At 44.5% G+C, this 12,313-nt stretch overlaps 1 protein-coding gene across 2 annotated transcripts in view; it reads right to left on the reverse strand.

The window, feature by feature from the left end:
• The window catches only part of LOC139381492 (anaphase-promoting complex subunit 1-like), a 56,530-nt gene that overhangs the window by 31,457 nt on the left and 12,760 nt on the right, over positions 1 to 12,313 (reverse strand). For both annotated transcript variants that reach the window (XM_071125082.1, XM_071125083.1), the window contains exons 14-22: positions 10,833 to 10,898; positions 10,612 to 10,749; positions 9,908 to 10,048; positions 9,093 to 9,153; positions 5,309 to 5,496; positions 4,919 to 4,993; positions 3,972 to 4,243; positions 2,770 to 2,861; positions 2,412 to 2,560 (exon numbers count right to left, since the gene is read on the reverse strand). In XM_071125082.1, the coding sequence (XP_070981183.1) occupies positions 2,412 to 2,560; positions 2,770 to 2,861; positions 3,972 to 4,243; positions 4,919 to 4,993; positions 5,309 to 5,496; positions 9,093 to 9,153; positions 9,908 to 10,048; positions 10,612 to 10,749; positions 10,833 to 10,898 (1,182 nt within the window). The remainder of the gene's footprint in view (positions 1 to 2,411; positions 2,561 to 2,769; positions 2,862 to 3,971; positions 4,244 to 4,918; positions 4,994 to 5,308; positions 5,497 to 9,092; positions 9,154 to 9,907; positions 10,049 to 10,611; positions 10,750 to 10,832; positions 10,899 to 12,313) is intronic.

The raw sequence follows: 12,313 nt of genomic DNA on the forward strand, positions 1-12,313 counted from the left end.
GGCCTCCTTGCTCATACACACTTTTTCCAGTTCTGCCCACAAAATGTCTATAGGATTAAGGTCAGGGCTTTGTGATGGCCACTCCAATACCTTGACTTTGTTGTCCTTAAGCCATTTTGCAACAACTTTGGAAGTATGCTTGGGGTCAATGTCCATTTGGAAGACCCATTTGCAACGAAGCTTTAACTTCCTCACTGATGTCTTGAGATGTTGATTCAATATATCCACATAATTTTCCTCCCTCATGATGCCATCTATTTTGTGAAGTGCACCAGTCCCTCCTGCAGCAAAGCACCCCCACAACATGATGCTACCACCCCCGTGCTTCACGGTTGGGACAGTGTTCTTCTTCCTGAGCGGTATGGCGGCTACGTGGTCCCATGGTGTTTATATTTGCGCACTATTGTTTGTCCAGATGAAAGTTCAACTTACTTGGTGTCCACATTAACAACAAACACACCAAGACAATCGTGAAGAGGGCACCACAAAGCCTATTCCCCCTCAGAAAACTAAAAAGATTTGGCATGGGTCCTTAGATCCTCAACAGTTTCTACAGCTGCAACATCAAGAGCTTCCTGACTGGTTGCATCACTGCCTGGTACGGCAATTGCTCGGCCTCGGCAAGGCACTACAGAGCGTAGTACGTATGGCCCAGTACATCACTGGGGCTAAGCTGCCTGCCATCCAGGACCTATATAACAGGCAGTGTCAGAGGAAGGCCCTAAAAATTGTCAAAGACCCCAGCCTCCCCAGTTAGCCACCCCAGCGGTACCGGAGTGCCAAGTATAGGACAAAAAGGCTTCTCAACAGTCATAAGACTCCTGAACAGGTAATCAAATGGCTACCCGGACTGTTTGCATTGTGTGCCCCCTAACCCCACTTTTTACGCTGCTGCTACTCTGTTTATCATGTATACAGTCACTTTAACTATAGTCATGTACATATTACCTCAATTGGGCCGACCAACCAGTGCTCCCGCACATCTGCATTGTGTCCCGCTACCCACCAACCCCTCTTTTACGCTACAGCTTTTCTTTGTTCATCATATATGCAGTCACTTTACATACTACCTCAATCAGCCCGACTAACCGGTGTCTGCATGTAGCCTCGCTACTTTTATAGCATGTCTTTTTACTGTTGTTTAATTTCTATACTTACCTACTGTTCACCAAACACCTTTGTTGCACTATTGTTTAGAGCTTGTAAGTAAGCATTTCACTGTAAGGTCTACTACACCTGTTGTATTCAGCGGACGTGACAAATAAACTTTGATTTGATTTGAACGTGGTACCTCCATGTGTTTGGAAATTGCTCCCAAGGATGAACCAGACTTGTGGAGGTCTACATTTTTTTCCTGAGGTCTTGGCTGATTTCTTTTGATTTTCCCATGATATCAAGCAAAGAGGCACCGAGTTTGAAGGTAGGCCTTGAAATACATCCATAGGTACACCTCCAATTGACTCAAATGATGTCAATTAGCCTATCAGAAGCTTCTAAAGCCATGACATAATTTTCTGGAATTTTCCAAGCTGTTTAAAAGACACAGTCAACTTAGTGTATGTAAACTTCTGACCCACTGGAATTGTGATACAGTGAATTATAAGTCTGTAAACAATTGTTGGAAAAATGGCTTGTGTCATGCACGAAGTACATGTCCTAACCGACTTGCCAAAAATATAGTTTGTTAACAAGACATTTGTGGAGTGGTTGAAAAATGAGTTAAGTGTAAGTGTAAGTGTATGTAAACTTCCAACTTCAACTGTATGTAGATGCCCATCAAATCGAAGGAAAGGAGAGATGCACATCCCTAGTCTTTACGAATAGGCATAATGCCTTTCTCTCTCTCCCCCTCTCTCCGATTGGCATGAAGCCCTATATCATAGCCCTTTGACATTTAAGCAGAGTGTGTGTGTGTGTGTGCGTGTGTGTGTGTGTGTCGATGCTTGATGACCCCTTTTAATTGTGAAATCATGTTTGAACAGAAAATGCCATTGGCAACACAGGGGCTAGGGCCCGCAAACCAACCCAGGGAGTAGAATGTTTATTTAGAACACAAACGGCTACGTGTTGACATTGGTCACTCAAAATATTCAGGAATTCTTTGTTGTCCAACAGTGTATTTACATAACATGTCAGTCAGGTGGTGAGGTCATCTAGCTGAGCACACATGCTGTAGCTAACCAAGGTGATGGGAAATCTACTTTCCTCACACCAAAACCAAGGACAACGTAAATAGTAATTCCCTAGTAGGGTTTTCATTCGTCTGTGGCACCCCCTATTGGAGATGTCTATATTGCAACCCAACTCTAAAACTCCCACCTTATATACATAACCCTAGCGATAGATGGTTCCATCAATTGCCCTTGTCATCATGAGGAAAAGATAGAAAAGATAAGGCAATGATAGCATACCAGCACCAGTAGTTTGGTTCTCTCACAGATGCCGGGCAGATAGGGGAAGGGTGCTACCTCCTCACCCCTCAGACAGCTGCTGAGCCAGCTGAACACACACGGAGGCTCCGCCCTCAGGAAGGATGGACGCTGCATCTGCTCCATCTGGGCTGCAGGAGAGGGAGGGGCCACAGAGACTGTGATTCAAAGTGTCACAACAGGCTCTGCGACTACAGACACACCTGTCCTTATCACACAGTCAGACCATCCTTTCAATCAATATTAGGAAAATGAAAAGCCACAGTGGTAGTAGACATGCCCTCTCTTCTATGTGAGCAGAAGGGACTACACATGCTTTAGAGGTTGATTTGCCTCTTACCCTGATCTATGATGCAGGACTCCTTGAACGTGGTGATGAATGAGGGGTAATCTCGCCAGTACAGATCGATATACTCCTCCAGCTGCAGATCCCTTTTAATAAACAGTACAACAATTAGCAGGTCATAAGAGGAGCTGTTAATCTAACCTGAGCCATTGAATCAATACTTTTAATATCCAACCTGCTCTACCCTCACTGTGAAGCACTTACACAGACAGCTAAACACAACCAGAAGCAGATAAACCAATCAGAACTATGACTAAGCGAACACCCACATAAACTTCTAGTACTAACGTGGGGGTTTCAGGCTGGGTTAGATGTAGTAAGGTCATTACGGTACAGGCCTAGCCGGGTTGCCAGATTGTACAGTATGTAAAGCACAGACCAAAGAGATACAGTAGCTATGGCAATGACAGTGAATACAATTATTAATTGGCTGAAACACCAACTGTTGTGTCAACCAGCCTCGTAATACTAAATGACCAGGACAAAAAGGCCAAATAAGCACTAAGCAATTCAAGCGCCAGTTGATTCTCCCACTTCAGCTCTTCTTTTAAACGTAAAATGGGACTGTTGACGAGGCCACCTGACACACTTGAAACCGTTTTAATGCCATTTTCTTATGCTGGTAATATTAACGTTTTAGGAGAGACCAAACTCATCAGGTTTTATTGAGCAGTGACTCATCGGACATACTTCTCCATTTAAATGTTTAACAGCTTCATGAAATTGTTGTGTTCGTTCTGAATTGAAAAGATGCACCTGCGACCTGTCGCTTTAGTTCGCCTCTGAATGGCCATCGCTATCCGAGTGACAATAATAAATCCACAACATTTAACTGGAGTCATTTGAAAGTAATTCTCTCGTGGACAGGATGTTGTCCAGGTGTCCGTCAATAGACTGTGGGATGTAACAACTAACGAGGAACTTGGCTCTGGTGTGCAGATTTCTTCAATTATTATTTGGACAAACTACAATTTCACATCTCTTGAATTTCGGAGGGAGAGGGGACATTTGGCGCATACTTTGGCTGAGAGTTTACGTTTAGGGGGGGACCTTCACTAGTCTCATTATTATATTTTATTTTCTCATCTCCACAGAACCAAATCGAGCATCTGACGCAATTACGCAAGGTTTAATTTATGGGTTTCCAAGATAATTTAAGAGCGTTAACCTAGATTGTGAAGACAGAGCACCAGTACCTGGCCAACTGTTGCAGAAGGCCCACCAGTGATCGCCCCCCGCTCCTCTGCAGCTCGTCCAGCTTCAGCTCCTCATAGAGCAAGTGCAGCACATAGAACAGGGCTGGGATGTGGGGGAAGAGTGGGGCAGAGGGGTCCAGATGCAGGGCAGGGGTGGAAGACAGAGACTCTTCACAGCCAGAGGTGTCGGTGGACTCCAGACTCACAGCACCACACGCATGCCTGAACACCACTTGTCTGTGGTAGTCTGAGCACCACATGTAGTCCCAGTCCTGGTGGATTATATGCATAGACACACACACACACACACACACACAAAGCCACACAGAAACACTCACACTTAAATGAAATGCATACACAGAAACAGGGCCCAAAGCTACACATACAAAAAGGTCAGTGGATTAAGGAACAATATGTGTGCCTGGTCTGAATCAGCAGTTTCCCAACATGCACTTCCTTTCTTAAGTAACAGCTCTCAGCCAGAGGGTGAACTCTACACGACACCTCCCCAGTTCAACTGTGCACCCTTAACCCTGGGCCATGACCCCTTCCAGGATTGCATGCTACAGCACAGCGCCACTTTCCCTCCACAACACCACTAACATTCTACATGAATTTATAATGCACAGGGCAAACGGATGAAGGAAAGAAAGACTACAGGTTATTTATCAACCTAACTCTAATCTTCAATACTTTTGTTTTTTTATACATCTATAAATCACAGTGCACTTGGAGCAGATTTCAACCATTTCAAAGTAGTGGTCTGTCTATGAATTCAACATATTACTGAAATTCTTATTATGCATGACAGAAAAGCAAATTCACGCATAAGCTGACCTCATCGCTACCTCCTTTTAGCCTCTGTCTGAATTCAGAGCTTGAGAGTAACATGAATAGTCTTGTGCTTTCCACATAAAGCATGGTCTACGGGGGTAACCCCTACCTACCTCATCAGACCCTGTGTCCGAAGGCCGGGCCTTCTTTGGTGCAATCACAGGAGAGAGGGGCACTTCAAAATGGAGCTGTGGGGGGAACAAAGGTCAAGAGCATGGTAGGGCTACAGACCAAATAACCATCTGATAAACTACATAGGTCCTTCCTGTGTTGCCTTGCCAACCTACCATTTGTGGCTTAGTCTCTATGTCTGGATTTCAGAGATGTGCAGGCTTTGGTGACATCGGTATGACCTAGATTGAGGCACTTCTATGTACTTGGGTATAGACTGTACATTCAGTAAGACTATCCTGCACTGTGACTATCCTGCACGGGCTCTGCACTGTCTACTTTAAGTCACTCTCTCTCCTGGGAATGACAGCACCGTTGCCAAGGCGACTCACGTTGCGTGTCCAACCCAGCCGCTCTGTGTTGTAGCCCATGAGAGTCATGAAGCAGGTGACAAACAGGTTCCACTCCAGGTGTGCGCTGGGCCCCCCGGGGGCGTTGTAGATGTTGTACCACTTTATCAGCACCTTCATGGCCGTTTCCTTGGGCAGGATGAAGCGCACCGCCTGGAGGCACTTCCTCACTACGGACACGAGAAAGCATATGTAAGACGGTGCACAATTACATCCATTTCACACAGAAAATTGACATTTATACGTATCAAACTTGTGCTGATTTGTATAACTTTTATTTTGTTTTTTTAAAGTGGCGTGGTTAAAAAAAAAAGATCTACACTGAACAAAAATATAAAACGCAACATGTAAAGTGTTGGTCCCATGTTTCATGAGTTGAAATAACATTTCACATAAAAGTTCCATATGCAAAAAAAGGCTTATTTCTCTCAAATGTTGTGTACAAATTTGTTTACATCCCTGTTAGTGAGCATTTCTCTTTAGCCAAGACAATCCAGCCACCGGACACCTGTGGCATATCTAGAAGCAGCTTAAACAGCAGCCACCTTGTGCTAGGGTGGATTGACCCCTTTACAGTTCACAACACACTGATGTCACGCACAGATGCGCGCGACTCTTGGCTGCAGTGAGAAAGCAATCACCATCTGAGCCCATTCAACATGTCCTAGATTTACCTTTTTTATTACTTCAAAACATATTTTTGGGGTTCTCACACGCTTACAAATTATGTTTTGATTCTTTCTTTAACAGTCGCTAAGACTGTATTTGGTTGTGATCTTTGTTAAATAACTATTTAGGATGCAGCAGTTGTTAGCTAGAATGCTAACGGTCATTGACATAGGCTGTAGCAAAAGCCAGCCAAAGAGCTATTTTACTGGTTGAAGTGTTTCAGTATAATGCAATTAATTTGCGATGACAAACATTATTTTAGGCAGGACATTCATACAAGCCTTAAAATCCTATTAGAATCCTAAAGTAGGCCTCCCGGGTGGCGCAGTGGTTAAGGGCGCTGTACTGCAGCGCCAGCTGTGCCATCAGAGTCCTGGGTTCGCGCCCAGGCTCTGTCGTAACCGGCCGCGACCGGGAGGTCCGTGGGGCGACGCACAATTGGCCTAGCGTCGCCCGGGTTAGGGAGGGCTTGGTCGGTAGGGGTGTCCTTGTCTCATCGCGCACCAGCGACTCCTGTGGCGGGCTGGGCGCAGTGTACGCTAGCCAAGGTGGCCAGGTGCACGGTGTTTCCTCCGGCGCATTGGTGCGGCTGGCTTCCGGGTTGGATGTGCGCTGTGTTAAAGAAGCAGCGGCTTGGTTGGTTGTGTATCGGAGGACGCATGACTTTCAACCTTCGTCTCTCCCGAGCCCGTACGGGAGTTGTAGCGATGAGACAAGATAGTAGCTACTACAACAATTGGATACTACGAAATTGGGGAGAAAAAGGGGTAAAATTCAAAAAAATAAAAAAAAGAATCCTAAAGTAATGTGAAATGCACTCAATACTTTTGTGTTGTTGTTGCTGGCGTTCTATAAGAACTCCCCTGTGTTCTGCCACCACCTTGTGCGCGTCTCGTGCAGCAATGTTTGAGCAATGTCTCGTGCAGCAATGTTTGCAAACACAGAAAGGATCACTTGAAAATGTGCCGGTTTGTCAAACAACACAACAGATGTCTCAAGTTTTGAAGGAGCTGCAGGAATGTCCACCAGAGCTGTTACCAGAGAATGTAATGTTAATTTCTCTACCATAAGCTGTCTCCTCCAATATCGCTTTTCGAGAATTTGTCTCAGACCACAGACAGTACGGCGTCATGTGAACGAGCGGTTTGCGGATGTCAACGTAGTGAACAGAGTGCCCAATGGTGGAGTTATGGTATGGGCAGGCAGGCATAAGCTACGGACAACGAACACAATTGTATTTTATCGATTTTATCGATTTTATCGATGGCAATTTCAAACAGAGATACCGTAACAAGGTTCCTGAGGCCCATTGTTGTGCCATTCATCCGCCGCCATCACCTCATGTTTCAGCATGTTCATGCACGGCTCCATATCGCAAGGATCCATACACAATTCCTGGAAGCTGAAAATGTCCCAGTTCTTCCCATGGCCTGCATACTCACCAGAAATGTCACCCATTGAGCTTGTTTGCGGTGCTCGGAGTCAACAAGTATGACAGCATGTTCCAGTTCCCGCCAATATCCAGGAACTTCACACAGCCATTAAAGAGGAGTGGGACAACATTCCACAGGCTACAATCAACTCTACGCGAAGGAGATGTGTCATTCTGCATGAGGCAAATGGAGGTCACACCAGATACGGCTGTTTTTCTAATCCATGCCCCCTTTTTATTTTTAAAGGCATCTGTGACCAACAGATGCATATCTGTATTCCCAGTCATGTGAAATCCATAGATTAGGTTCAAATGAATTTATTTTAAGTGACTGATTAACTTGTTGCATGTTGTGTTTATATTTTTGTTCAGTACATATATTCATTGTGCCTACATTGACATCAAATTACACGAAAGTCTGATTAGTGTCCGTGTCCTCTCCCAGGTCCACCCAATCAGACAGGTAATTAACTCCACCCGCAATCTCTAATTGGACAACAAACTCCAAAAGGTCAAGGCTGAGCAGGAGAAATGCCATTTCATTAGACTGAGAAGTCCTGGCTTTTGGATCAATTAGGCACTAATATGTGGGAACTGGGAACAACACTACGCTGTAATCAGTAATGGTTTCACAAAACAAAAGATGTGGGGTCAAAGAGTCGAAAGTTCATGGTTTAAACAAAGACCTTAAAAAATGTACAAAAAGCCAATTAGGGTTGTAAGGCAAATACCGGTACACCCGAGTGCTCCATTTCCTCAATTACAGTGTAAAATGATACGCTATTACACTTATCTACAGCTGGGTAGAAAGATGAGCCACAGCATTTTTTACAGTACATGCATGTACTGGTGGAGAAGGCTGCTTCGGCAGAGGCTCAAATGTCGCCACAGGAAAGACGTGTGAATCGTGCATGGCTTCAGTATAGGTCGCCATACATGAAGTCTTTACAAAAAAAAGTACCCATCTTTAGATATTACTGTCACAGACTCTTCACGCACAAACGCAAGGAACCAAGGTTAATATACCCACTTACTGACTGGTACAGAAATGGTCTTATGCTTAAGCGTTAATTTACCTGAACACAGACTTCCAATATATACCAGCACCAAAGAGCATGTCATTGGGCAGGATAGGAACGGAGCAGAATCATCTCTCGCTCATCTATTCCCCCTTCCCACCCTCATCAACATGTCCCAGATCACCACCCCCCCAAATGAGCTGGAGAATCGACACTCCAGGGCCCAATCGAATCTTTGGCTGAATAAGGGCATGGGAATCCCACCATAACAAACAGCAACTACAACTGCCTAGCGTGGAGTAGCTGCTGTGGTGATGCCTTCGTAATGCTGTGGCTTACCCAGATAGTGACTATACATTCCATTCTGTGTGTGTACGTCATGTGGCATGCCAGGAGAAATGAGAGTGGGTGGGGTGGGGGATGTCAAGTGTGTGTAGGGTTAATGGCGAGTGTGTAAGTACGAGCGAGAAACAGTGGGGTGGGGTCCCCTTAGGTTTACGTCAATGTGACAGCGGGAGGCTGGCAGCACTTAAACCCAATTTTCAGGCCATCAACGCTGGATGACTCAGCTGTGTGAGACACCTAATCCAATACACAATATCTTGTCACACACATTGGTTTTGCACATTGTTGTGTTAAAACTTACCCATCTCTGAGGTAGCAATTTCAGGGATAGTTATCCTCAGCATTGTGCCGTTGCTTAGCTCCTACAAAAAAACAAACACATGAATCATAGGGATATAGATCATTTCACCATAAGTTAGAAATGTTTACGCGCTACCTTTCAGTCAACTCTTGAAAGCTTTGATCAATTAAATCATTTGACATAGATGACATCAAGGGATAAAAAAAAATCAAATCAATATGACGTCATAACATATGCAGTTGGACTTTGACATTTAAAATCTTAAAAAAATAAAATAAAAACATCTCAAGAGGGGCTCTCTCAAAAGGGCTTGAAAATGACTGACAGGTCTGAGAGAAAAAAGGTCCCTTGGCTGAGCAGCATGTCTTCACCGGTCTTGACAAAACTGCCCCTGCAGGTAGCGATGTCCACCAAGAGAATTGTAACCTTATTGGACCCAGTAAACATACTGACAGGCCTCTGGTGCTCAGTTCTGTACACAGGCTGAGCTTTTCTCCATTCCAATTCATCAAATTAAGCTGTTCAATTAGTGTCTGTTTAAAAAACATTCACCCCTGGAGGTCTAAGTACTCACATACCAACCAGCCAGACTCAAACTCATTATAAACTCCACCTTTCATTCATATCAACACACATACCCAACCACCCACACACACCCAACCACCCACACACCGACCCACCCACACACCCAACCACCCACACACCCAACCGACCCACACACACCCACCCACCGAGCCACACACACCCAACCACCCACCAACACCCCCCCCCTCCCCACACACACACCCAACCACCCACGACCCCCACACACACACCAGGGTGACTCTGCTGCTGACGGGGTCTCTGAGGGCGTGGATGTAGGGTACAGACTGTTGAAAGGTGTAGTCGCCCAGCCAGGAGGTTTCGTGGTGCTTGGTGGAGCCCCTCAGCTCTGACACAGGGGAGGGCATGGCCACCTGGCCAACAGGAAGGGAGTGGAGGAGGGACAAAGAAGAACTCAGCTACCCGGGATGAATAGACACAATCAAGATAATTTGTGGCAAGTTAGGGGAAATAATCCATACACTTCAGCTCTACCTTCTAAAGCAATTCTGCAATGAATGCAACATATATTAAATTGAATCATCTACTGTTCGTTTCTCCCAATCTATTTCCTTAAAAAACAGACATCACAGTCTGAAGTTTAAATCTAATTAGAGTATTGATCAGGATCCATAATATAGTCTCCATTAGTTACTGGCTGGTCTACTGCAGACTAATACTGCAGCTTCACTCTACTGTCAATGGAGGGACGTCAGAGGGACAGCAGTTCTTCACTGTAATTCATATTGAGATTGCACCATTTCCATTACCAGTAACTACCTGCTTTCAGTTTGGTGGTTAGTTATACTCTGTCATAGCAATCTGACTTAATTTCCATGAGAGCAGCTTAATTATTTTGATGCATTCATTGCAATTGCACTTATCATTCTAATAACCAACCCAATAGATATACACCCGTCTCAGGTGTCAGTGGTACCTCCTCTAGTCTTCCTATGTGTCTCCCTGTGGCCTTGGCGGGAGTGCTCACACTGTCCATGGGGGTACTAAGGTGGGTTACGTGGTTGGACAGGCTGAAGGTGGGAGACAGGAGGCCAGGAACAAACACCTTGCTCACCTGTGGACAGAACACATTTTACCATTTGAACTTGCATCACCAATAAACACATTTAAACAGTGTGAGCACTACTTTCAAGTTACCCTTGTCACTCCAGTGTACAGAACCAAGCTTCCATTGGCTTCTAGAACTAGCATGGCATCTATATCCTGAGAGGAAAAATAACAGTTTGAGATGAGACCAAACCAATGATGTAATCATGTAATAACAGTACACAATCACATACAGTGTATTCGGAAAGTATTCAGACCCCTTGACTTTTTCAACATTTTGTTACGTTACAGCCTTATTCTAAAATTGATTTAAAAAATGTTTTATCAATATACACACAAAATCCCCTAATGACAAAGCAAAAACAAGTTTATATCATTTTTTTGCAAATGTTTAAAAAATTAAAATACCTTATTTAAGTTAGTATTTCAGACCCTTTGCTATGAGACTCACAGGATGGTGTCGAGGCAAAGATCTAGGGAAGGGTACGTCTGCAGCATTGAAGATCCACAAGAACACAGTGGCCTCCATTCTTAAATGGAAAAAGTTTGGAACTAAGAGCAATCAGAGGAGAAGGGCCTTGGTCAGGGAGGTGACCAAGAACCTGATGGTCACTGACAGAGCTCCAGAGTTCCTCTGTGGAGAGGGTTTTCCTTCTGGAAAGTTCTCCCATCTCTGCAGCACTCCATCTGGTCTGATAAAACCAAGATTGAACTCTTTGGGCTGAATGTCAAGCGTCAAATCTGGAGGAAAACTGGAACCATCCCTACTGTGAAGCATGGTTGTGGCAGCATCATGCTGTGGGAATGTTTTTCAGTGGCAGGGACTGGGAGACTAGTCAGGATCAAGGGAAAGATGAACTGAGAAAAGTACAGAGAGATCCTTGATGAAAACCTGCTCCAGAGCGCTCAGGAACTCAGACAGGGACGAAGTTTCACCTTCCAACAGGACAACAACTCTAAGCACACAGCCAAGACAACGCAGGAGTGGCTTCGAGTCTCAATGTCCTTGTGTGGCCCAGCCAGAGCTCGGACTTTAACAAGATCGAACATCTCTGGAGAGACCTGAAAATAGCTGTGCAGCGACGCTCCCCATCCAACCTGACAGAGTTTGAGAGGATCCGCAAGAGAAGAATGGGACAAACTCCCCAAATAAAAGGTGTGCCAAGTTTGCAGCATCAAAACCCAAGAAGAATCTATGCTTTAATCACTGCCAAAAGCTGTGTCAACAAAGTACTGAGTAAAGGGTCTGAATACTTATGTAAATGTGATTTCAGATATTTTTTATTTTATACATTTGCAAAAAAAATCTAAAAACAATTTTTGGGTCATTATGGGGTAGTGTGTGTAGATTCTTGAGGGGGAAGGAAACTATTTAATACATTTTAGAATAAGGCTGTAAGGTAACAAAATGTGGAAAAAGTCAAGGGGTCTGTATACTTTCTGAATACACTGTATGGACACAGCAACACACCATTTTACACATGCAGAATAAAGCAGTCAATAAGATAGGACCTTGACCATAATTTAAAGTACAGTATGCTTTTGATTAGTATAGGATTAAGATCTAGCCT

This window comes from Oncorhynchus clarkii, chromosome 23 (assembly GCF_045791955.1).
Source record: "Oncorhynchus clarkii lewisi isolate Uvic-CL-2024 chromosome 23, UVic_Ocla_1.0, whole genome shotgun sequence".
Lineage (NCBI taxonomy): Eukaryota > Metazoa > Chordata > Actinopteri > Salmoniformes > Salmonidae > Oncorhynchus > Oncorhynchus clarkii.